The sequence below is a fragment of the Lissotriton vulgaris genome, chromosome 8 (assembly GCF_964263255.1).
Source record: "Lissotriton vulgaris chromosome 8, aLisVul1.2, whole genome shotgun sequence".
Classification (NCBI taxonomy): Eukaryota; Metazoa; Chordata; class Amphibia; order Caudata; family Salamandridae; genus Lissotriton; species Lissotriton vulgaris.
In genome coordinates this window covers 1,578,868,957-1,578,896,700 of record NC_141696.1, presented here as the reverse complement: position 1 = coordinate 1,578,896,700, position 27,744 = coordinate 1,578,868,957, and the positions used below count along the sequence as shown (strand labels likewise).

Sequence of the window (27,744 nt, the reverse complement as noted above, 5' to 3'; positions counted from 1 at the left end):
GGTGTTTTAGGGAATCTTAATTTGATGCTGTAGTTGTCCCTTTTGATTCAGAAAAGGGGGTGGTGATGAACAGAGTGTCTGAATTAAGCAGACCACTCTTACCCAGTCCAAAGATCAGGGCTTGATCCATCACAGTTATTTAGCTCACTGCACCATCCCAGCTCAGAACCTGGCTACATGCAAATTAGTCTGTTCCTGTCCCAGTGCATGATGGGAACAGGGCAAACCAAACTGCCAAGCCAATTCTTATACTGGGAAGGAAACAAGCTACCGGGGACCCGGAAGCTTGTCTCCTTTCTGGTGAAGAATTGGCTTGGTAGTTTAGTCTGCCCTGTTCCCATGATGCACTGGGCCAGGGACAGACTGATTTGCATATAGCCAGGTTCTGAGCTGGGATGGTGCAGTGAGCTAAATAACGGTGATGGATCAAGCCCTGTTCTTTGGACTGGGTAAGAGTGGTCTGCTTAATTCAGACACTCTGTTCATCACCACCCCCTTTTCTGAATCGTAGTTGTCCCTTTTAGCACTCCGCTTTACTCCGAAATGGTTGTAGATAAATCTTGAATAAAATGGTGTCCTGCGTATAAAGAGAGAGAGTTGAACTACCATTGAATTTTCGCTTTCCAAAACTAAATGAATAGTTTCAGTGCACAAAATGGATTAAAAAAAATACTAAGAGAATGGCCATTATTTGCCCAGTGTGCATCATCTGAAAAAGATGAAAATCTTTATTAAAAGGATGCAATTGAATTCCAGGTCAGTTGGACATAAACTGCCTCATGCAAATTCAAGGCTACATCGTCTTCGTGTCAACCCTGTCAATATTTAAAGGCGACAATATTCCACTGCCAAGTGGGGTCAATATTCAGGGTAACCGATGTGGACGACTTTACCTTTTCAGATATCTTGGTAATATTTCTATGAATATAGAACCCTGGTTGCGATCATTAGTGGATGTATAGGAAAATAACCTTATTTTTGATCCCTTTAGGTCTAAGAAGTGAGTTACTACCATATTTGAGGCCAAACTGGTAGCTTCTAAGAAAAAAAAGTTTTTATGCAGTGTATGTTCATTGTTACCAGCCCAGAAAACTAGGCCTGTGTCGGCCACTGCAATTTATTGCCAACATTGTTGAAGCCTATCAAATTGTTGGAACAGTTTTGTTGTTTTGGGTATACCTTTGCATGTACTTTTGTTCTGTTTTAATACGCAGTCATTATATGCATGGTCAACCCAATGAAAGTAAACTATGCATCATGTGTATGACCAGTTTTTTCATAAAGGCTTGGAAGTTCAAAGTCGAAGGTTGGTATGTTCTTTGTATTCAGAGACACTTCTTAGGTGCCGCATGATAAAAACAACTAATCGGGAGCAGAATCCAGTGCATACGGCGAGTCAGTCCCAGGAGAGGATATAAGTATTTACCATTTTATCTATACAACTTGTCTTGGCGTAGGTCAATATTGGACAATTACATTAGGGTTAATCTTTGGCCTGAAGGAGGCATTGATCCACTCGTCTCATTTAACCCGTTTATAGAATCTACTGTGGCATTAATAAAAAATTCCAGCTTACCTTCAAGGATGTCTCCTTAATGTGATTCCTGACAGTGCGTTCCTTTTTATTATAGGTAGATAGCCTAATATTGCGCATCTTTAGACTTGCGGACTCATACCAGGATAGCCAGTCTGATATCCACTTCTAGCTGAGCACAATGTTTTCTGGCCAACTGTTAGTTTCTTCTGATAAAGGTTACCTAGGTCTCCTCAACAAAGGGACTGAGTTCAGCCTGGACCAACAGAGCTGCTCAAGACTCTGTTTGCTGGCAAGTGGAATGGACCATTGAGAATCACTGTTTATGGTGGCGTTCTCCGTAGTCGTCGGACCATGCAATGAAGCACCATAGTACCTCTGTTTCTCTGTATGTAAATCTGACCTTCCAACTCGCACTTACAACTTTAGTGACCAGGGGTGGGGTGGATTGGGGAGTGCGACTGCAGGCCCTAAGCTATGAGCTCAGTATCATTCTTTCAAGTGCTCTGTATAATGACTACATCTGAGTAGCTTAAAAACCTTTTCGACATAAAGAATAATGGCGGGCTTTTCATTTTTAGCCCTGCAACCATATGTCGTGGCGAAGTGTAGATATCATTCGTCTCTGCCAAGCACAGAAACGTAGCACTCAGCATGTAGTAATATCCCTGATGCGAATCTATTAAAAGCCACACTTCCAGGATTTTGGTGTCTCATTTCATTGGCCGGAGAATTTTGCACAAGGAAAAATTCCTAGGATCGTTATTAGGTTTTGTTGGCAGCCTTCTAACCTAAGAGTTGATTAGTAAATAGTTACCTTGTGTTCCTCATCTACTTTTCAATAAATGGTGAAATGGCAGTTGAACTGCATTCTCAAACTCTCCATCTGTTATGTTCTCCTTAGCTGGTCCTTCCTGTTCCATAGTTTCTCCTTCAAGTACATGGATACTACTTCTGCCAGCATCATCGGGTCATTGTGCAGTAGTACCTCACCCAACTGCTTCTCGTCTTCATGCAAGTGGATAGAACATCTCACTTATACACAATGATTCTTCAATAATATCCCTGTTGGCGACTCGAAGATTATAGATGTGATTGGACCCCCTCTCCAAGCACCCCCCTCACCCCCCCCCCCCCCCCCCCCCCCCCGATTTGTCCTCTGTGTGCTCAGAAGCTGTGGCATTTAAGAATTTCCTGTTGGGCACACTGTCAGAAAAAAGGAAAATAAGATTTCACTCTACTGTTTTCTGTCAGATTTGAAATTTGCTCCTTTTGAAAGGGAGAAAACATCCTTATGTGAGTCGTTTATGATATATAGCATTAAATGGCTCCGAATAGCTGAGCTGTATCTCCACTTGCGTTTAACATCCCGTTTCTGCATTTGTTACCACTTACTTCTAATATGAAAGTCTTAAATTTCCAAATCTGCACTTCAAGAACGGTTTCAGTCTCTGCTGTCAAGTGTGTCGATGCTTTGAAGGTAGAAGAAGCGGTTTGAGCTTGGATGTGCTGTTTCTGTGTATTAACGTTTAGCCACATTTTCCAGAAGAAACGGCACATAACGATATTTAGGTCTTGCATAAGGCGGTGTATGTGCTGTCGTTTTGCTTCCTTTAAAAAAAAAAAATTCCTTTATCCCGTTTTTATCCCACTCATTACTTCCTATTGGTTGACTTCATTGTCGCTGGTTTGCTCTTACTTTTCATTGGCGAGTTTGTGTCTGCTACAGTGTGTTTGTTTCTTCCCTGGAGCATGGACCAAGTACTGATTGGATTTCTTGTGTTAGTGGTTTTCTGAGCTGCTTGTGCTTGGCTGTAGTTCTAGATTTTTTTTCCTTCCAAAACAAAGTGATTATGGGTTGGTGAGCGCAAATTAGTTTGTATGTAAAGCTATTTTTGTAAAGCGTGTAAACAAGTCATTCGCTTTATTATAATCTCCTTTTCAATCTACATTGTTATCTATAAGCCATAAGCGTGTGTAGCGTCTACCCAGCCCAGTAGCATGTGAATGAATTACCCCACACATGGAGCTCGGTATTCCACGTCTTTATTTCTCAGAGTGTAAACAGTAACTGACATGTGCTGTCTTGAATTTTATTAACCACACCTAATCACTTACGTCACTAGACTATGGAGTCCGTTAGCGACCATACGGGTCCTGCGCTCCTTAATATAAAATACACTACAGTGTGGAAACCTAAATCTTTTATTTTATTATTTTTAAAAAGGCATGTGTTAATACATCATAAACACCCTTTTGTGTTAAGTTAAGTCGTTAATTATGGAACAGTGTGTAGTGTTGGGATGAGAAACTGTAATCAGATGTTTGGGTGCTAGAATTTGTTATGAGGCATGTACTTATGTTAGTCCTCACCCTAGTTTACAAACCTTACTCTTCCATGAAAGGTATTGCAGCAATGCTGAGGAGTGCTGGTACTCTTTCATGAAAGGTATTGCAGCCATGCTGAGGAGTGCTGGTACTCTTCCATTAAACACATAGGAGCCATGCTGAAGAGTGCTCATACTATTTCATTAAACATATAGCGGCCATGCTGAGGAGTGCTTATACTCTTACATTAAAAGTATAGCAGCCATGCTGAGGAGTGCTGGTACTCTCCCATTAAACGTATACCAGCAATGCGGAGGAGTGCTGGTACTCCTCCATTGAACGTATAGCAGCGATGGTGAGGAGTGCTGGTACTCTTTCATGAAAGGTATTGCAGCCATGCTGAGGAGTGCTGGTACTCTTTCATTAAAGGTATTGCAGCCATGCTGAGGAGTGCTTGTACTCTTCCATTAAACGTATAGAAGCGATGCTGAGGAGTGCTGGTACTCTTTCATGAAAGGTATTGCAGCCATGCTGGGGAGTGCTGGTACACTTTCATGAAAGGTATTGCAGCCATGCTGAGGAGTGCTGGTACTCCTCCATTAAACGTATAGCAGGGATGGTGAGGAGTGCTGGTACTCTTTCATGAAAGGTATTGCAGCCATGCTGGGGAGTGCTGGTACACTTTCATGAAAGGTATTGCAGCCATGCTGAGGAGTGCTGGTACTCCTCCATTAAACGTATAGCAGGGATGGTGAGGAGTGCTGGTACTCTTTCATGAAAGGTATTGCAGCCATGCTGGGGAGTGCTGGTACACTTTCATGAAAGGTATTGCAGCCATGCTGAGGAGTGCTGGTACTCCTCCATTAAACGTATAGCAGGGATGGTGAGGAGTGCTGGTACTCTTTCATGAAAGGTATTGCAGCCATGCTGAGGAGTGCTGGTACTCCTCCATTAAACGTATAGCAGCCATGCTGAGGAGTGCTGGTACTCTTTCATGAAAGGTATTGCAGCCATGCTGAGGAGTGCTGGTACACTTTCATGAAAGGTATTGCAGCCATGCTGAGGAGTGCTGGTACTCTTCTATGAAAGGTATTGCAGCCATGCTGAGGAGTGCTCATACTATTTCATTAAACATATAGCAGCCATGCTGAGGAGTGCCTATACTCTTCCATTAAAAGTATAGCAGCCATGCTGAGGAGTGTTGGTACTCTCCCATTAAACGTATAACAGCAATGCGGAGGAGTGCTGGTACTCCTCCATTAAACGTATAGCAGCGATGGTGAGGAGTGCTGGTACTTGTTCATTAAAGGTATTGCAGCCATGCTGAGGAGTGCTGGTACTCTTTCATGGAAGGTATTGCAACCATGCTGAGGAGTGCTGGTACTCCTCCATTAAACGTATAGAAGCGATGCTGAGGAGTGCTGGTACTCCTCCATTAAAAGTATAGCATCCATGTTGAGGAGTGCTGGTACTCTTTCATGAAAGGTATTGCAGCCATGCTTAGGAGTGCTTGTACTCCTCCATTAAACGTATAGCAGCCATGCTGAGGAGTGCTGGTACTCTTTCATGAAAGGTATTGCAGCCATGCTGAGTAGTGCTGGTACCCCTCCATTAAACGTATAGAAGCGATGCTGAGTGCTGGTACTCTTCTATGAAAGGTATTGCAGCCATGCTGAGGAGTGCTGGTACTCTTCCATTAAACGTATAGCAGCCATGCTGAGGAATGCTGGTACTCTTCCATTAAACGTATAGCAGCCATGCTTAGAAGTGCTGGTACTCTTCCATTAAACGTATACCAGCGATGCTGAGGAGTGCTGGTACTCTTCCATTAAACGTATAGCAGCCATGCTGAGGAGTGTTAATCTTCTCCCATTGCAAGTATAGCAGCCTAGTTGAGTAATGCTAATTCCCTTCCATTTAAAAAGTGTATTACACACACAAACTACTCTGGAAAGTATGTATCTGGGTGAAATTAGGGTGAAAAGAAGAGAACAGCAGTAACAGTCCTTGGAGCACTCCGCTATTATAGTGAAAGGACTACACGAAACTGAATGCATTGTTGCATTTAAGTAAATGCCCTGAATACTTTATTCCCAAAAAAAACAAGCATTGAGAAAGCCAGTAGGTTTCGCCTGTATAAGCTCTATTGGCTTTTTAAAATGTTTTTTAGGTCTCAAACTCTTCCAATGCGCTTGCGCATTGCAGATGTCGAAATCTATAGTAGTTGAAACAAACTCTTTGACCAAGCGAATTCCGAACGGATTACATGCAGTTCATGTAACCTAGTCGTGTGAGAAGCTCGTCCACGTCAAACCCATAAGCTTCGCAGCACCAGACTTCAATGGAATGGCTCCCAATCTGCTCCCCCGCCATGAGACTTCAAAGCAATGCGCTGCTCTGAAGTGATTGTTTTTCACGCGCTCTGCTCCCCCGCCGTTCGCCATATGCTAGTTCCCTCCCTCTCGCTCGCTGCCTGCTCCCCCTCCCCCACACAGCAATGCCAAGAGCTTGGTTATGTTGTCAGGCCGCATTTACAATTGATATACGTAGCGTGTCCATGCCGTGTTTACTTTCCAAGAGTCATGTTATTTTCCTTTCCCTTCATTAAGCTGTGGTGTACAATATTTCAAATACCGGTTTTTATGTTCAATCAATCATGGACATTTGTATTGCGGGCTACTCACCTGGAAGGGTCTCAAGGCGCTAGAGGTGAGGGGTTCGTTACTGCTCGAAGAGCCAAGTCTTGAGGAGCTTCCTGAAGCAGAGATGATCCTGGGTCAGCCGGAGGTGGGTCGGGAGGGAGTTCCATGTCTTGGTTGCCAGGTAGGAGAAGGATCTTCCCCCGGCGGTGGCTTTGCGGATGCGTGGTACGGCGGTGAGGGCGAGGCTAGTCGATCGTAGCTGGCGGGTGGGCACGTAGAAGGTCTGGTGGTTGTTCAGGTTCTTGGGGCCCAGGTCGTGGAGGGCCTTGTGTGCGTGGGTGAGGAGCCTGAACGTGATTTTCTTGCTCACGGGTAGCCAGTGCAGGTCTCTCAGGTGGCCGGAGATGTGGCTGAGTCGTGCAGAGGCGTTCTGGATGCGCTGGAGTCTTTTCTGTAGTGTGGCTGTGGTTCTGGCGTAGAGGGTGTTTCCGTAGTCCAGTCGGCTGGTGACGAGTGCCTGGGGGACCGTCTTCCTGGTTTCGGTGGGGATCCATCGGAAGATCTTACAGAGCATGCGCAGGGTGTTGAAGCATGATGACGAGACGGCGTTGACTTGTCTGGTCATCGAGAGGGAGGAGTCCAGGATGAAGCCCAGGTTGCGTGCATGGTCCGTTGGTTTGGGGGTGGTGCCCAGGGTAGGGGGCCACTAGGAGTCGTCCCAGGCGGAGGGCGATGATCCCAGGATGAGGACTTCCGTCTTGTCTGAGTTCAGTTTCAAGCTGCTGTTCTTCATCCATTCAGCGACGTCTTTCGTCCCTTCGTGTAGGCTGGTTTTTGGCGGTGGCGGGGTCGTTGGTGAGGGAGAGGATTAGCTGGGTGTCATCTGCGATAGGAGATGTATGTTGAGGTTGTGTTTGCATGCGATGGCTGCGAGAGGGCTCATGTAGATGTTGAAGAGGGTTGGGCTTCGTGTGGTACGCGGCAGATGACTTCGGTGGCCTCGGATCTGAACCGGGGACGGACTCTCTGGGTTCTTCCGGCGAGGACTGAGATGATCCACTCCAGTGCTTCTCTCGGATTCCAATGTTGCTGAGGCGCTGTACTAGGGTGCGGTGGCAGACACTGTCGAACGCTGCAGAGAGTTCGGCCGGCGTTGAGTGCGTGGAGGGTGGCGGCGTCGTAGGTCTGTCGTGTGGTCTGGCGTCGTCGGGGCCGGGTTCCTGGCGCTTGGCGCGGTCCAGGTGCGGACGGGCGCAGACGGGCTTGCCTTTGGCGCACAATCGGCGCCCCCGCTGCGCGTGTTCGCTGAGCGTACGCGCGGGCCCAGCCATAAATGGCGAAGTGGGAGGGAGAGCAGCTGGGAGGCGGGAGCCGGGGCGGGCGTCGGAAGGGAGCTGGGCGCAGGGATGGAAGGGAGGGGCCGCAGGGGGGCAGCGGCGGGGGATCGGGGAGGGTGCAAAGGCAGGAAAAACGGTCGCTCAGAGCTCGGAGTGAAACAAGAGAAAACAGGACACAGGGGCAGGACAATAAACAGTGACAAAGGCTATCTAATGAACAGAAACAGGGCACAAAGGGCTAAACAATGGCAAACCAGTCACAGGGGTAAGAAGAGGAACAATCACAAGGGCTATCTATAAGCAGAGACAGGGCACAAAGGCTATGCAAAGAAAACATTCACAGCGGACTATACCAAGAAGGAACCGAGCAGACCGAATCCTCGGCGGCCGGGCGGGCTCAGGGCAGAAGCGGGAACTCGAGCGCAGTCACGGGGGGGGCTGCGCGGTGAGTGGAGCGACCGGCCCTGTGAACAGGGTCAGAGGTCGCAGCTCACCACCGCGCGGTCCCTGTGATAAATGTTGTCATGCCCCATTTACTATTTATATACATAGCTCGCAACGCGCAGAACAGTTTTGAGGTAGCAGGTTCTAGGGGCTGTTAGATCTTATGCCACTATTTCTGTCGACATTCCAGTGTTTACGATCACCGTCCTCCAGCTAAAAGTATCACAGACTTCTGACAAAATATTTCTCTCAAAAAGATCACAGTGCGCCCTAATGAAATGCACCTCGAGTCACAGTTTGTTCTTTGTCCTCCATTTGCTTCAAGCACCTAAATAAAGTATTTATTGTTCAAATACGGCTAATATGAATAATCTGTGCACCCTTTCCTAGAAGGAAATAAATATGTAAAATATTCTCAGTTTCCTCATTCCAGGCGATCACGTTATTCAATGAATCTTTTTATTTTACCTCCTTGTGTAATGATGGCAATCCTCATGATGTCAAATTTCAAGTTTACAGGGATTATAAAATGACTTTGATTTTATCTGAGGACCTCGAGTGCCGCAGAATTATTTAAAGTGGGTTGTTTTCATGAAACCTAATAGTATTTTGTTTATCTTCATGTTAAAAGAGTATATAAAGTTTTTTAGGTCTTGTTGGCTTCAACCAGTGCCCGACATCGTACCCCAGTTCTACTCCTCACACACTCTCTCATACACTTTCTCTCACACACTTTCTCTCTCACACACTCACTCTCACACTCGCTCTGTCACACTTTCTCTCTCACACACACACACTTTCTCTCACACACACTCTCTCAGACACAGTCTCTCTCACACAGTCTCTCTCTCTGTCTATCGCCCTCACTCTGTCTATCGCCCCTCACTCTGTCTATCGCCCCTCACTCTGTCTATCGCCCCTCACTCTGTCTATCGCCCCTCACTCTGTCTATCGCCCCTCACTCTGTCTATCGCCCCTCACTCTGTCTATCGCCCCTCACTCTGTCTATCGCCCCTCACTCTGTCTATCGCCCCTCACTCTGTCTATCGCCCCCACACCACATCACATCACTGAACGCCACATCACCACATCACATCACTGAACGCCACATCACCACATCACATCACTGAACGCCACATCACCACATCACATCACTGAACGCCACATCACCACATCACATCACATCACTGAACGCCACATCACCACATCACATCACATCACATCACTGAACGCCACATCACCACATCACATCACATCACATCACTGAACGCCACATCACCACATCACATCACATCACATCACTGAACGCCACATCACCACATCACATCACATCACATCACTGAACGCCACATCACCACATCACATCACATCACATCACTGAACGCCACATCACCACATCACATCACATCACATCACTGAACGCCACATCACCACATCACATCACATCACATCACTGAACGCCACATCACCACATCACATCACATCACATCACTGAACGCCACATCACCACATCACATCACATCACATCACTGAACGCCACCACACCACATCACATCACATCACATCACTGAACGCCACCACACCACATCACATCACATCACATCACATCACTGAACGCCACCACACCACATCACATCACATCACATCACTGAACGCCACATCACCACATCACATCACATCACTGAACGCCACATCACCACATCACATCACATCACTGAACGCCACATCACCACATCACATCACATCACATCACTGAACGCCACATCATCACATCACATCACTGAACGCCACATCACCACATCATCACATCACATCACTGAACGCCACCACACCACATCACATCACATCACATCACTGAACGCCACCACACCACATCACATCACATCACATCACATCACTGAACGCCACATCACCACATCACATCACATCACATCACTGAACGCCACATCACCACATCACATCACATCACATCACTGAACGCCACATCACCACATCACATCACATCACATCACTGAACGCCACATCACCACACCACATCACATCACATCACTGAACGCCACATCACCACATCACATCACATCACTGAACGCCACATCACCACATCACATCACATCACATCACTGAACGCCACATCACCACATCACATCACATCACATCACTGAACGCCACCACACCACATCACATCACATCACATCACATCACTGAACGCCACCACACCACATCACATCACATCACATCACATCACTGAACGCCACCACACCACATCACATCACATCACATCACTGAACGCCACCACACCACATCACATCACATCACATCACATCACTGAACGCCACATCACCACATCACATCACATCACTGAACGCCACATCACCACATCACATCACATCACATCACTGAACGCCACATCACCACATCACATCACATCACATCACTGAACGCCACCACACCACATCACATCACATCACATCACATCACTGAACGCCACCACACCACATCACATCACATCACATCACATCACTGAACGCCACCACACCACATCACATCACATCACATCACATCACTGAACGCCACCACAGTATCAATCTGTGCAAACATTCAAAAACTGGTTCAAATATGTTCTCTCAATGTTTCAAGCTTTATTACAAATATCACAAAAAAAGTTGATATTTCACTTATGTTCTTGTATTTTAGTCACGATAAAATACACTGAACCTGATCTTCACAAAAGTTATTTACAAAAGTTTAAGCTATTGCCATTATAAATTACATTAACTTTTATTTAAGTAGTATTTTTTTAACATTATTTGTAAAATTAATACTTCTAAGTGACGTAAATACAAAACATGTTGCATTAAAAATGCTATAGGTGTCACATTGTCTAAAAATACAAGTATTACCATTGTAAAGGACAAAGCTATTAATTTCACAATTTTCAAAAATAACACAAATAACAAATTTGTCATGTACTGGACAAATAACTCAAACTTTCCTAATGCGAGACCTATTGCATTGCAAATGCTTGTTTGTATGTTGTACAGCAGCATGGCTGAATGCAAACAAACTATGAAAAAGTGATACAACTCCATCAGTGTGCTTTCTTTCTTTTTTTTTTTTTTTTTTGCTTGAAGTAAGCCGCTCCCTTGAACAACATGGCAAAAACATTGATAAAGCAGAGACTTTTTGGCGTTGTCAAAGTTGTACATCAGTGTGCCTGCTAAAAAGCAGTGTGTTAAACTCATTTTAGCAAAAGGAAGCATTCATCAAGGCATTTCATGCCCCCTGTAAACTTCTGATCTGTGGTCCCATAAGTCATGAGCTTCTCTGCTTGCTGGCCAGCCGGAATATTAATTCGGCTTTTTGGGATGCAGCAGCAAGAGTTTGCAGGGCTGGTCAGGAAGCATCTCTCAATCTCTCTCTCTCTCTCTCTCTCTGGATCCCTCTCTCTGGATCCCTCTCTGGATCTCTCTCTCTCTCTCTGGATCTCTCTCTCTCTCTCTGGAGCTCTCTCTCTGGAGCTCTCTCTCTCTCTCTCTGGATCTCTCTCTCTCTCTCCCTCTCCTCTCTCCCTCTCCCTCTCCCTCTCCCTCTCCCTCTCCCTCGATCTCTCTCTCTCTCTCTCTCTCTCTCTCTCTCTCTTTCTCTTTCTCTTTCTCTTTCTCTTTCTCTTTCTCTCTCTCTTTCTCTCTCTCTTTTCTCTCTCTTTCTCTTTCTCTCTCTTTCTCTCTCTCTTTCTCTCTCTCTTTCTCTTTCTCTCTCTTTCTCTCTCTCTTTCTCTCTCTCTTTCTCTCTCTCTTTCTCTCTCTCTTTCTCTCTCTCTCTCTCTCTCTCTCTCTCTTTCTCTCTCTCTTTCTCTCTCTCTTCTCTCTCTCTTTCTCTCTCTCTTTCTCTCTCTCTTTCTCTCTCTCTTTCTCTCTGGATCTCTCTCTCTCTCTCTGGATCGCTCTCTCTCTCTCTGGATCGCTCTCTCTCTCTCTGGATCGCTCTCTCTCTCTCTGGATCGCTCTCTCTCTGTGGATCTCTCTCTCTCTCTAGACCTCTCTAGACCTCTCTCTCTAGACCTCTCTAGATCTCTCTCTCTCTCTAGACCTCTCTAGATCTCTCTCTCTCTCTAGACCTCTCTAGATCTCTCTCTCTCTCTAGACCTCTCTAGATCTCTCTCTCTCTCTAGACCTCTCTAGATCTCTCTCTCTAGACCTCTCTAGATCTCTCTCTCTCTAGACCTCTCTAGATCTCTCTCTCTAGACCTCTCTAGATCTCTCTAGATCTCTCTCTTTCTCTAGACCTCTCTAGATCTTCTCTCTCTAGACCTCTCTAGACCTCTCTGGACCTATGTCTCTCTCTCTCTCTGGATCTCTCTGGACCTCTCTTGATCTCTCTCTCGCTGGACCTCTGTCCCTCTCTCCCTTTCAGGTTATCCTTTCAATTCATAGCTAAGAGCCCTGGCTCATTCGCGGTGATCTGCACTGGCCCCCATCACTGTACTGATGAAAGATGGCCATTTGTCATGCCAACCCCAGACTATGTATAGATTACGAGGCCTCTGTATGGGCCAAACAGCCATTAGCTTATTAATGATAATTGAGCCTTGTGCCTCGTTCAGGCCGAAGTCCAGATGCAGACAATATTCCCCCGCCCCCATGAGGGTTGGCTTTGCCAAAACGTTGAGTGGAGCCTCCAAGCAGCAAAGCCTTGGACTTTCTTTAGTTTTTAAGTTTCGCCTAGGCAGCGCAGGAAGTGCGCATAAAGCTCCACCCACTTTCTGCCCATCTTTTTAATTTGCTCCTTTCCTTTGTAAGTGGTGACTTTTCATCGATCAGTAGGCTTAATAGTCCCTCCTTAGTAGCAATGCTCTTATTGTAACCTCCCATGAGGACACACCCTGTTACATGAGTTGTTATTCCCTAGGTTTTAATTACAGCCTCAAAGCACTATTTTCGTAAAGGGCTTCAGGCAGGACACACGTTTGGTCTTAAGCTAGGCTTGCAGTGGTTACTTTACTCACTAGCACATCTCACATTTATGTGAGACCGTCTATAAATTTCCCTTCATCAGCTGCACACAGAGAACAACCTAATCCAGAATTCATATAATAATTCTTTTGTTACATTTCAAAGCTACTAATTGTATATATGGACATAGCTATTTGAATGTACTTGTGGTACTATCTTGCATGCAATGCATTATGGGTAGGATGAATTTACCATGGTGCAGTACCATATGTGACCTAAAGAGGTCCCATGGGACATCTTTAGGCCACATACGGTACTGCACCCTGCAACATGGCTAGGTAAAAAAAATATCATAGAAATTGCCATTTATAATGTCAATACCTCCAACAAAATGCGAGACCAATTGCATTTCCACTGCAATAGATCTCGCATTTGTTAAAGTTGGAGCTGTTGGATTTGGAAGGGACAATGTTTGTTTTTTCCTTTTGTTTTTTTATTTGCAGTGGAGTTGTTATATTTGCGTAGCACTATGGCCAATGGTATTAAAAAGCAAAAGTGAAAAACATTCTTTTTTTCAACACCAACTGCTCCAACTTTAACAGATGCGAGGCCTATTGCATTGCAAATGCTTGTTATTTTGTGCAATAGGTCTCTTCTTTCTCCGCATCTCTTCTCATTGTGAAACCATTAGAGGCTGCCTAGAGGCTGCCAGATAAAAATGTCTTTCCATCATATACCTAGCTGCTCCCAAACTGAAATGCAGCACTACAAGTTGGTCTAGTGTAAACCAGTGCTTTCCTGTTGGAGGGTCAGCCTGCCAAGACATGTAATCCATTATATGTACCTGCCCTGTGTTTTAAATACCATGCACCCTGCCCTATAGGCATATGGGGGCTACTGTAGGGGCGACTTATAAGTATTAAAAAGTAAGGTAGAGGCCTGACGCACTGTTTATTGTGCCAGGTCGGAATGGCAGTTTAAAACTGCATGCCAAGGCCTCTGGGGTAGACTGAGCCTTGATTTACGTGGCTACTTTAGCGAGTGGCGCATGGAGTATTGTAGCCTAACTCGAAGCATTTAATTGACAAGCCTTAGGCACATGTACCGTATACTAGGGTTTTATAAGGGAACTAGATGTGCCAATAAGGTGATTGCCAATCCTACCACATTTATAACAGGAAGCAAAAGCACTGTAGCACTGGTTAGTCGGGGTAAAGTGTACAGAGTCCTATGGGCAGCAAAACTGGTTCAGAAAAAGAGGGCAAACATATGGGGGAATATCACGCCGGAGATTTCCATCTCGAACAGCCAGCGTGTGGACCTTTAAATGTTAATGCAGATTATTATATAGATCCGTATAAGTAATGTACTTTGTCCTCTGCAGCCTTGATCCTGCATCTCCAGCCATCGCAGGATTGCGAACATCAGAGACTGAACACCAGGCCATGGGACTCCTAATAAATGAATCTCCTCTGTTCATAAGATGAAGGGTCAGGCTGCTTGTGCTCTGTATTTCTGAAGGACAGTGTGCCTGTCGGTTTCAAAGCAGTGGCAGTCTTAACTGAAATGTCTTAATGTGATAAATCAAATGTTGCCATGTTTGGGACAAACCTTTTTGGAAAATAACAGCACGTGACATCTGTATTATCTAAAACTACAGGTTTATTGAGCCTTGCTTTTGTTTTTAGCTATTTTCAAAACTTATTCTGTACTGTTTCAAAGTCTGAATCCATTGCTTCACCAATATTCTCGTCACTTATGTAAACCATTATCAAGTGGCTTATCAAGGTCAACTCAAGTAAATACCCTGAGAATCTAATCTGTCTTCTACTAATCGCAAACAAATGATGGACGGAATGCTGAATAAATCATACATTCACTCCCAGTCAAGAGATCTGGGTTAAATCCATCGCTCTTTTGCTCACCATGCCACCCCAGTTTAGACCCAGCCCTATGTAAATCAGTCTTGACCCTGTGCCTCATGGGAACAGTCCAGACCGAACTGCCAAGCCAGGTCCTCAATGGACCAGAAACAAGCATCCTGGGGACGGTTTCAGGGAATGTCACCCTTCATCAGCCAGACTAGCTTGAATCCAGTGGCACAGTGAGCAAGGGACCCACGTCTGGACATACCCATCCCACTTAGGGTGAAATGTACTAAGCAAACAGATCTCTGTACTGGGGTGAATATATGACATTGTTCTGCATTCTGTCCATAAGTTGTTTTTGCATTCTACAGTCTTATCTAATTTCTTTCAATGTCAAACAGTACTTAACCCTCATAGAAAATCCAACGACTGTGTTTGGGGTCCTTCTATAGTCCCTGATCCACACGGAGTCCAAATATCCATTGTGCCTCTTGTAGGTTTGACATCCTTATCAGACCATGTGCTTGTTGAGCCTCAGTTTTTGTACTTGTCCGTTGTATATCATGTTCAGTATGTTTTATCTCGATGAAGCCAACTGTTCTGCAACCAGGACAGTTGTATGCTCTGGCTAAGCCATGTTCTATGTTCAGAAATGTTACTATTTATTGATCTTGTGGTCTGTCCTGTATTTGGCACCCACAAGGGCCAGTTTATCATATGCTCTAATTTTGAAATTACGTTACTATGTTCTTAATGGGATACTTATCCCATTTACCTCTAGTTAAATCTTCTTACTTGTAAACATGCAAACACTATTAGCGCAATAGAAATTAACTTGTATCTCCATCCCCAACTACCTATGCTAGCACGTGGGTTTGGATTGTTGGAAACCCTGTAGGTATCTGGTATATCTTATGCTACGTGTACCTGGTATATCTTATGCTACGTGTTCTTCATTGAGCAGTTAATGGGGATTTGAGCTTTTCTTTATCTTTACCATTCAGTATAAACCAATGGGTTTGATCAGATCTTTCTTTCTGTGTTTAGGGACTAGGAGTATTTTAACACCATAATATTCCTCTTGCTGGCTGTCTTCACCAGTCATCAAGACCAGCCCCTTAAATAATGTTGCCTGTAGTTCTAATGCATGCATTTTAGAATGACTTAAAAAGCATAATTGGTCAAATGGTAGACTTCAGTTCATCTCTCCAGGAGGGTTTCAACAGAAGTGCAGCAAAGAATTCCTATCCGTGGGCTACATAAGAAAAATTCAGTGCATGATATACTGCGCCATGTTGTAACTAGAACATAGAGTTTCTTGTCCATTGTGGTGTATTTCAGAATCTCTACACACGTATGCGAAGCCATTGAATATCATCGGTTCATTTATTTGCATTTATTTGACCGATAAAGAAAATGTCCTCCATGCAGCAGAACCACTCACTTCTGCAAAATGTGATGCCGCTTAATAGAGGGTAAAACCCTTTTTAAATTCATTAAGTTACAAGTTTGCCAGACTGTTGGCAAAAGTCGCTTCCATGCTCTTTTCGTGTTTCTAGAGTTAAAAGTTGAAGTTGAAAAAGGGTTTCACCAATGCTTACTCTGCTAATTTAAGTATAAAAGTGCTGAGTCTTGAAACTGATGAGGTTTACTCTCAAAGTTGTCTTTAACCACACAAGGTTTGACGTCCTGAGGTATATGAGCTGTTCTAAACATAGTATGTAGTCACGCTGGTATGTAGTACTATTTTGTGAGTATTTTATAGATACTAACTAGCTTTGTGTTGTAGTCATATAGGCTTCTTTGACGCTGTAGCACAAATGTGTGGCCTTAAATCTCCTGATCTGTTCCTATTTTAGTTCAGCTAGGTCTCTCTGGTGGCATGAGCAGATGAGGCTCCTCTAAAGAGGGGCATTGAGTGATCAGTTATTCCATAGGTGTTTGATCACTGCTACCCTTGCCCTTGAGATTGGCTAATGAAGAAGCTGGTCTAGTCCGGTATTGTCACGTATACTCCACTGCCCAACAAGGGAGCTATGCCCAGATTTTAAGCTCGAAGGCCTCGCAGCTCAGCTGCATTGGGTGGTGTCACGATTCCAGCATGTGCTGGAATGTAGAATGTGGCATAAGATTATTAGGAGGGGGCGGGGGTCAAAGTGGGCAGTTGGGTGAGGCACTGGTAGTTGTAGCTTGAAGAGCAGACTTGCGCATAAACTATGTGTTACCTGTACACCTCTGCGAAGTATCTTCATTTCTGTGGAGACTAGGATGGGCTAAAGGCAATCGTGATATTATGGCTGGAAGTTTGGTGAAGAGGAAGAAGTCCGATCATGTACCTTAAGGAGAATCCACATGTTCTGTTGCTGTACAGCTTACACGCGTTGCCTAGTGTGACGCACTCCAGCGATGGAAAGGTTTGGAATAGCAACATGACTGCCGTTGTACTGGATGGGGCTCGTCTTGCAGTTCAGGATGAACTGTGCCCATGAGGCAACTACTTTGTACTTTAACTCCAAAACATACATTAAAAAAAACACTTCACTGTTGGCTTAAGCATTTCTACCTTTGTTGGCAATTTCTGAGCAGTTGAGTAGCAACAAGACTATGAACAGCTCATGGCTGCATGCCTCCACACCTTCTATCAGTTTGAAAATTCTTATTGACAATGTGGTAAGGCTAGCAATGTATTACTTCCATTAATATCTAATGCAGGTAGAAGAGGATGATTAAAAATAATAAATGCTATCATGTTATAAGATGTATTGAGAAACCTTTAACACCATCGGTGCGGCGCATTTTCCCAATGTGCGCTAAAGATTCACGAATCCCGCGGTTCATGAAGAGCTCCGCTCGTCATGAGCGTACGAGAGGTGTATTTCATGACGAGCTGAGCTACTCATCAGCGTTGAAGGGGTTAAATAAAAAATAATCACACCAGATTAGTGACTGAGTGACTACTTCTTCTGTGGATGCATCCAGACTATAATTAAGAAAGGCTGCGTGAGGATGGATGGATGAATGGATGAAGTGCCGCTTGTAAAGATGGACTGACATATTGCATTTCTAAGGGATGCCTCGCATATGTCTCTCCGCACAGAAGTATCTTCCCCTGTTACAGCAGACAAAAGGGCCTGATGAGGTTAGTGTGGTTGTGTCCTTTGTCCCCAATCCCTGACAACTGTTTTACCCTTTCTAACCAGACATCCCTGCTGTTTGCAGTCTCCGTTTTCCTTGAAAATACTGAATTTATTTGGAAGACTTCTGCTCAGAAAGGTTTGAGCAGAGAGCTTGTTAAACAAAGAAAGTTTTATGAACTGATAGTTGAATTGGGGTCCCATTGATTTATGGCATATCGAATAATTGTGTATTGTGCACTACAAATTGAATGCGCAGTTGAAAGGTATCACAATGGCTGGGTGACGGATGCTCTCTTAAACGCAAGGGCTCAAAATATCTGACCATAGCTGACTGAAATCCAGATATCCCTGCCCTGCTGTACTTCTAAGAAGCCCTTGTTTGTAAGACACATTGCAGTGGAGTGTTGCAGATTCCTCTTTAGATGGACCAACATGTTACTAGATCTGTCTCCTCCTAGCCGCCATCTGTCGGATTATGCTCGGACTGAGGGTCTGATGGATGCTTTCCCTGGCATCTCACTAAAATAGATGGCTTCGTTACTGAGCACTTTTTGTAAAACGGGAGCACACAAGACTAAATTCGGATACATGTTATTGGAGTGGTGCCTCGGTGCCCTCCACTCTTGAGGTGTGCAAAATGAATTGTGCCTGCTTGACCGGTGTCATTTTATGTACAAAATGAACACATGCGTCATAGGTGGCACTCAGAGTTGGCACACCCATACGTGTCCATTGGCCGAAACTGCCTTGAGAATGAAACCTCACTGGTGAGGTTTCACCCAAAACATGATTTCATGATTGTCCTGCTTTAACGGCTATATTTCTTTACATTGGTACACTCAGCAGACTGGCAAGTCCCTGCTCCTGTTAGGGAAGGTGGTTCTTGCTGGTGCCTCAAGCTTAGGATTTCCTGCCCATTCTTTCAGGGTGCTAGTCGAGTTCCTAGAATCCAGGCCTGGTTAACTGAGGTTTTTCAAGGCACCCCAACACATTTAGACCTATCCAGGAAACCTTTTTCTGTGACTATTAAGCGCCCAGAGAACCCACTTGATGTGGTAGTTTGCTATTTCCCCAATCGAAGACGTTCGCTCACCTGCAGGAGAGGTTGAAGGCTGTGCCACCTGTCTGCAGTGTAGACCGCTCCGCTGCCCTCTTGAAGCCAGCCTCAACGGTTCAATAGAGGTTGCATGTACTCGGACCTTGAGCCCCTCGGCACCAGGCAGGTGGCTCCCAGTGGAGCAGAAGCAGGCGGCAGTGCCACTGTTACACCAGGGTAAGCACACAAACACCTGGGCAGGACCACATGAGTCTTCAAAACCCTGCACTGCTGCATTGTACTGGGCAGACTGGCACCGGCAACAAGGGAGGATTGCCCCACTCTCATATCTGCGTCCACCACCTACCACAGCCAGTGGGAGTAAGTCCAACCTATGCTTCTCAAGTCACCTTCCTCTGTAGCAGTCCTGAGCCATGTTGTCATGCTTGGCTCCCATGCCTGGAAGTGGCAGCTGTGGAGAAGGGCTTGTTTGGCTTTGCTGTTGAAGTGAATAACACAACGACCACTGTGGTGCATGCATGGAAGCCTAAGCAGCCTTTGTGTCCCTGTGGCAACCGCACTGAAGTCCCTGCCGGGGGGCTTCAAGTAGCATTGTATCTGTCAAAATGAGCCGGGGTTCCCCTTTTGACCCTCTTCCCTCCCTTCCAGGCAGGCTACCCCACCACCCACAGTGGGTCAGTCTCTTGAAACCTGAACGGTTCAGGAAAAGGGCACAGAGGCACAAGGTAGCAGGGCAGTGCTTAATTGGAGCCAGTGGTTTCTGGTACTCCGCACCAGCACTTAATTGTCAACACCGGTACTTGTGACAGTCTGCACCATAGTGACCCTGACTGTCTAGTTTATAGATGAGCTCAACAACAGATGTTTATTAATTCAATGTGCATTAAAAATGACTATTACCAGCGCTCAAGCTATTCTTATAGCGTGAGGGCCTGGAATAGTCTGAATAGTCACACTTTTGGAGTGTGATGGTTAATAGTTGTTTTGGTACTGTCATGGGCAGCGCTGGCTATAGTACTGTGCAATGCGGGCTGCAGTGGCCACTTGAAGGCCCCAGCACTTATTGTTTTGCGAATTAGGCACTGAAGCAGGGGGATCAGCACGGAAAGGCACTGCGATTCAGTTACTTACTCATGCTGGATGAGTGTGGGTTCATTCTCGAATGCTTTAAGTTGGATTGGGCCCAACTTGACCTGCCTGAACCTGATGCCAGCAGATCGCTCTGCCACGCTCACCCCAGAAGTTCCTAAAGGAGAGCCCAGGGCCACATGTTCCCTGGCCGTCCTGTGTTGGCCAAATGTTCTGGGGAGAAGCCCTCCTAGTTAATACCTAAGCACACAGCAGCTGAAGACCACTCTGATCACCATACAAGAAGATGGTCAAGCCCTGGGCCTTGTACTCTGTCCGGGAGGATGCCTAGGTCAGGCTTGCCCCGTCTGAAATCGCTCTGCCATTAATGATCCTTCCACAGGTTCACCTAAGAAAACGTTGTTATGCCTTTTATTTTGTTTAGATGGCCAATCTTGATCATAATCTCGGCTCTGCCAGTGCAATTGTCGACTAAAGGCAGAGCCAATCTGAGGATCTTGCTGAAACATCTAATAAATAGCGATAGGTGAGGTGTGCAGAGGGCAGGGCCCTAATGTGAGCTTATGACCCACACTCTGACTATTCCTTGTTCGTGTGAAATAATTGCAATTCCCAATCCCTATCATGAATAGCAATCCTGGTGTGACCACTTTCTCCTTAGAATACAAAGGTGTACTTCTCGTGAATAATTTGTTTACCCCATCAGAACTGTCAGACTAACCAAGCGGCCTGATTTACAATGTAGACTCTGTCTTGAAGTATTCTTGCATGTATTGCTTACAGAATGCCTTATTGAAGGTCCCAAGATTCCACAGATTTTTAGGGAACTTTAGTCAGACAACTATTGTTCTGATGAGACACGAACACTAACTACAGGTCAAATTGTCAACATCCCCTTCCTAAGTTGCTTTCAAAACATGTTATGGTCTGCCAGGAGATACTATATATGAACAGACAGGACCTCCGATTATGTTTGATATAAAATCAAACACCACCTTGTGATCTGTTCACTGTCTATTTCTATGTTGTTGTATGTGTGTTCAACTTGATGCCATAGTGAGCTCTTTTTCTGACAATGTACTGCCCGAACAGCAGCCGCTCTTTTAACAGGATCAAGGACTTATCAATGGCTATATTCCTTCAAGGAGTATACATTTCTGAAAGCCTGGCACACATGTTCCATGATAGGCCGAACTTTGAACAATCTGTCATTGCCTAGATCGTCCATGGGCAATGCAGTAGAATAGTCATTGAAATTGAAAAACACTGATCTATCCTCGTCTACGGTTCAAAGATGGGTGTTACCCAACTGGAGTAGTAGGACTGCAAGCTTGGTTTATGCACCAACCCCATTTTGAGTGTAAGGCCCAAAAACATCTTCAACTCCAAGTGAAGTTGAAGTCCACTGGTATGCCCTAGAATGAGTCCCTAGAGTGCCTCCATGCTCCCTCAGAAATTGTTTGGCACACAGATTTGTTTGCTGCACAGTTTTCTCAAAGAAGTCAACATCCAGAAAGAGATGGACGTAATCGATTGGGGAAAAAAGTGGCTCCATTGACCTTATATACAGTGTCACCAGTGACAGGCAGGGTTTGGGGATGAAATAAATTATGGGACTGCCAAGAGCACTCGTCTGTGCTTGCTGCCACACATGTCCACTCTCTGGGTTGGTCTACCCTGCTATGGTCGCTTCACTTCAGTGTACTTGCTAAGGGACAGCATGAGTGCCATCATCATGGGCCCACCCCCCGCCCGCCCTCTGCCGGATCGCTGGAAGATGAGTCGCCTGATGGAACTCTGCCGACTGAAAAAGGACTTCCAATTCTGCTCCACTTTGTTCTCTCTCGATGCTGTCTCAGTATCTTCTGCCTTGGTCTCTGATCCTGCCTCAGAGCTGTCCTCCATAACACGAGTTAAGACCTGGACCGCAGTCATCCACCTAGTCGCCATCTCTGCGGACCTGCTAAAACCTTCCTTCTAAAACACTGTCCTACGTGGAAGGTAACACTATTATTTTAAATTTGTGTGTGTGTGTGTGTGTGTGTGTGTGTGTGTGTGTGTGTGTGTGTGTGTGACAATAAATAAACAACTTCTCTTTCTTTGAATCTGCAAGTTCTCCAAATACTCTAAAAATACAAAAAGACTAAGTATTACTTCACATTACTATATACCCAATACCACACCATACTTTTGTCATGGCTTATGCGAAACAATATATATTTATATATAGAGAGAGCGAGAGATATGGCTCACAAATGGGGTTGAACCTCTCTCCCCCTTCCCGCTGTACTTTTGAGGGGGGGGGGGGGCGATAGAGAATTTGTGGCTCCCCAAAAAATATTTGGGCCCCACAAGCAGTCTCCCTGTGTGCAAAAGGGTTAACCCACCTGACCATTTAACAGTTTTTTAAATAAAAAAATTAGAGGGAGTGTTATATTCCCCTGAGGGACACAATTGCCTCTCCAGGGGAAAAAATGTCTTTAAAAAATTAAAATTGCTGGCCGCGACCCTTACAGAATACCTGGTGGCCTAGTGGGTTTCCTGGCTGTGGTGATCACGATCCACAGCCTGGAAACCATTTCAGGAACACCTTGTTTGAAAGGGGAGACTCTCCCCTGTCAAACAAGGCCTCTTTGAACCCTGGGGAGGCTGTTTTGGGCTTTTTTGCCCCACTGGAGCAGGAGAGAGCTCTTACCTGCTCCTTCCTCTGGCTCCGATGCAGCTCACTGACGTCACAGATGGGTGGGAAGAGGGGTTGAGTCTGACACAGAAGTGATTGCATATTACCCCAGCACTGTTTAAAAAAATAAAACTGTAATCCTCAGATGCTTGTGTCAGAGGATCCATTGGATCCCTCTGCAGGGTCCCCCAATGTCCAACACCTGCACTGGGGAGGGTGTGGGTGAACCCGCCCTGAAGGTCTGAAGTTAAATCTATCCAATGTATGTTTTTTAAGCCTCCATTTATGTAGGGTCGGCTGAGAAAGTAAGACTTCAATACGTTAAATATAGCTGCCAAATCTATTTATAATCTTTGCAAATGAGCACTCTGCATAGCGTAACTATTTGCAAAAGATCCATTTTTAAAGACCTCCATATTATTTTCGAAAGTGCTTTAGATTTATTATTTAGGAAAATCAGTTCTCACCCCAAATCTTTTGCCAGTAGGCCGCTACAAACAAACCTTTTGTTGGTCCCACATTCAGACAAGCCAGATGGGGTAGGAAGCTGCTTGGAGTTCTTGGACCTTTTTATCCGCTTTGCAAAATAAAGGAAAACTGACCTAATGCCGCAAGCTTTTAAAAACTGGACTTATGAATACTAAACATAACTTATTTGCAACAAATGCTTCTGTAGTACCCAGAGCCTTGATTTTGATGCAAGCGCTTGCTCAAGGACCCATGATACATTCAGAGCCCTTCAGAAACGCTGTTGTAGGCCCTCCGCTTCAAACCGCTGAAGCGAGCCTCGAGCTTTTAAGGCACCCTGATGCATGCCCTCGACTTGATGCCCCATTACAATGACTCCGAGGAAATGAGCAGGAGAGGTCCTACACAAGGTCTTCAGACCCCCCTTCCATTTCACACCCTGAGAGATTCTGAATCTGACACACTGTATGGGCATGTCTCTTCTGGCATGCAGTGACGCACACTGTTCAAAACCACCAGTTACCTCTGCACAGATGATGTATGTTGCTGCTAAGGATATTCTGGGCACATTTTTACCAACCGTGTGGGCCAAGTCTTTAGGTAACTGCCCCGGGAGGCAATTTACAGAAATGAGCTCAGTCTGGCACCTTTCCTGTGTATTGCTGTTTGGTCAGACTGGGCACTGTCTGTATACTGCTGCTAAGGGCGGTTTGGGCACAATTCCATACACTGATACCTAGGATAGCCATGGCCACGCTATGTATATTGCTGCTAAGGGCGGTTTGGGCCCAGTACCATACACTGCTGCCTAGGACAGCCAGGGCCACGTTATGCATATTGCTGCTAATGACCGTCTTGTCACAGTTTTTATATTACTACTAAGAGGGGTTTGGCCTCAATCTGTTGATTTCTGGTACTGAAAGGTGTTGTATACTGCTGTAGATAGTCTGGGCATGCAATGAGTTCAGTTGTGGATACCTTCTGGCAACCATTCTTCTTGACTGACTTCTCTTTTCTGTTCCATCTCCAGGACAGTGATTCTGAGTGACGGGCCCTGCAAGCGGCTCTGAGGGCCTCACTATGGGCCTTCTTGCCTACATAAAGACTCAGTCCGTTGCCCACCTGCTCATCGGCTTCGTCTTCGTGGTGAGCGGGCTGATCATAAACTTCATCCAGCTATGCACTCTACTCATCTGGCCAATAAATCGGCATCTGTACCGGCGCCTGAACTGCCGCCTCGCCTACTCTCTTTGGAGCCGTAAGTACACACTTTGTTTGCCTGGGGTGAAATAGGCGGCCTTTATCATTGGCTCTTTCACAGATTCACATGCTTGAATAATTCCTCATCATTGAGCTGGGACTACTTCACTAGTATTCTCCAAACACGGCCGAAAATACTTCCATCGAAGAAGATATTCAGCCTCCGGAAGTAACCAGAACATCAGCCAGTATGAAGGAAGCCCTCCACACCACACTTCCTCTTGATATCTTACTTTAGATTGCTACTGCATGTGATGTGGGAGCGAGTTCTTCAAAGCTCTGCTCTATCTTCTGTTCAGAATTTGATATTCCGATCACTTTTCTGGAAATTTTCCATCTCTACTTGCGTCTTATCTTGGTGTTGGCAGCCTTTAGACTTTTGTGTAGGTGAAAGTGTTAACATAGAAAATTCTCTTAGGAAAGCTCCTGTCGGAACCTGCAGCTGCTGTGGGACGGCCAAAGGTTGTAATGTGTGCAGGAAGTTCCTCTGAAAATCCTTGAAAAATCGTGAAGGTACAACTTTTAAGGTGGCTTCAGTAGAAGGTTTCCAGTGGTGATCATTTCCTTGTATAGTCTTCCCACTTTGATCTTTTGATGAAAGAGCAGAAACCTAGTTATGATGAAGATAAGGTCCTGAGAACGGGGACTTCAGCGGAGGTTTTGACATCCAGCTCTAAGGAACCTACACTTAAGGGCCCTCAATGTCTGACGAGAAGACTGATAGAGACACCCTTTGGGCATACCTTCTTCTACGCATCCCCTAGTGACAACTGCTGCCCTGCTCCTTCCCGCACTCCTTTGCTACTCCTCTTCATTGCTAACTGCGCCATCGACAACGGCGCTCTGCAGACCCTGAACTACAGCTCCATCCGTGATTCCGATGACTAGTACATTGATGCTGAAATAACTGACAACAAATAGACCGGCGACGAAGACACAGTGAATGATGAAGACACCAGTGAGGCTCTATCAACCGCTGTAACATTGCAGTCAGGACCGTCCATGACTACATTTCTTTTAGTAGCTCATGTTAAGGCCTCCATGGCTTGAGGGAAGGAAAGACGTCCTTTCATCCATACTGCCCTCTCACCAGTAAGGTGCCTTTATAGCTTCCCAAACTTATCTGCTAAGGTTGTCGCAGGAGTGAGGGCCCTTTAGTTCCTGTTACCAGTTCTACTCGTCATATCCAGTGTCTGGATACAGAGGAAGGCATGGTCATAGATCAACAGCAACTCAAAGATGTCCATGAGATGAGGAAGAATAGATGCAGGGAGCTATGGCCTGGCTGAAGACTGCTGTAATGCCAGAAACCGGTCCTCGGAAGCTTGTTTCCGGTCCAGGGAAGGCATGGCTTGGCAGTTCTGGTTGGACTGTTCCCATGAGGCACAGGGTCAGACTGATTTGCATATGGCCATGTCTGAACTGGGGCGGCAGAATGGGCTAAAGAACTGTGATGGATTAAACCCAGATCTGTTGACTGGGTGTGAGTGTTTGATTGGTTCAGATGCTCCGTCCTTCACCACCCTCTTTTGTACTGCTTTGTTCGCCATAAGTTGGCAGGGTATGCTCAGACGTGAGTCCCTTGCTCACCTTGCCACTGGATTCAAGCAAGCCGGGCTGAAGACGTCTGGAATGCCAGAAACCGGTCCTAGGAAGCTTGTTTCCGGTCCAGGGAAGGCATGGCTTGGCAGTTCGGGTTGGACTGTTCCCATGAGGCACAGGGTCAGACTGATTTGCATATGGCCATGTCTGAACTGGGGTGGCAGAGTGGGCTAAAGAACGGTGATGGATTAAACCCTGTCCTGTTGACTGGGTGTGAGTGTTTGATTGGTTCAGATGCTCCGTCCAGCACCACCCGCTTTTGTACTGCTTTGATTTCATCCCTAAGCATGCCTAGCCATTGTGCCCGTTAAATGAAAAATCAATAAAATCGGTTTAAAAAAGCAAAAAAATCTGTACTGACTATGATGCCAAGAATTGCGTGCAAAAAATATGCTTGATCACTCCCTGCGTGCCTTATAGGTAAACTATGAGGTCATGCAAGCAATTTAGAAGAAAATCCCGTAATCCGATATGCCTGTGTACTTCTCCACTGTCGCATGAAGGGAGGATGAACCATTTTGGGGAGGTTGTCCATTTTGGGTGCTACATCCATTAAGTCAGTGAATGCATTGGCCATGATCGGCAAATGTGTTCCGACATCTCTTGCTACACAGATCTCATACCTGACAAAGAAGAGGTCAAGGTAGTCTTGAGAGAGAGACAACTTTGGTCGCTGTGATAGCTTTTTTTTGGTGGATTTTGCTATTTTATACTATTGTCAAATAACAGTAGCTGAGGTCCTTAAACGTCAAGACTGCCTGAGATGTACATCTTTCCATCCAGAGATCCAGAATCCTATTCTCTATATGCCCTTTGACTTTTGTGTGTTATTTGGATGTCTTATAGACTGGGTACTACCAGATATGAAACTAGGTGTGGACTTGGCCAGATCCCTGGGATTACTGCAATAGTAGTTTTATTACTCCTCGTTGTGGGGCCAGAGAAAGGCCTTCATTGGTTTTGTGGATTATAGCAGACTCAGCACTGCTACAATGGCAGCAGGCAGCTCTATTGTTACAGCTATCTTTTTTATCCTCCGTCCAGGCATCCCTCAAATTCCTTACAATACAGGCGCCAAAGAAAATTGCAGTTTCCTAATCCTGCAAGAGGCCTTCAGGCTAATTTGTCCTAGTCATTATCGTTGTCGAGTAAGGCTGTCCGAACCTCAAAGCACAGTTTTAGCTGAACAGATGCTCTAACCTCTTAAACAACTTTTTTGCGATAACCTTTCTCATTTTGAGACTGTTCCTCCCTCTAAATACTCAGATTTATTTATAGCTGTCTGCAAAATCACATTCATTATTTGATACTTAACTCTTGGGCCCAATACCACTGGTGCTGCAGCA

The 27,744-nt window shown here is 45.4% G+C and overlaps 1 protein-coding gene across 2 annotated transcripts in view; it reads left to right on the top strand.

Annotated features, from left to right (window-relative positions):
• The window catches only part of AGPAT3 (1-acylglycerol-3-phosphate O-acyltransferase 3), a 271,235-nt gene that overhangs the window by 139,128 nt on the left and 104,363 nt on the right, over window positions 1-27,744 (top strand). For both annotated transcript variants that reach the window (XM_086935879.1, XM_086935880.1), the window contains one exon: window positions 24,567-24,794. In XM_086935879.1, coding sequence (XP_086792005.1) covers window positions 24,617-24,794 — 178 coding nt within the window. In that variant the 5' untranslated portion in view covers window positions 24,567-24,616. The remainder of the gene's footprint in view (window positions 1-24,566; window positions 24,795-27,744) is intronic.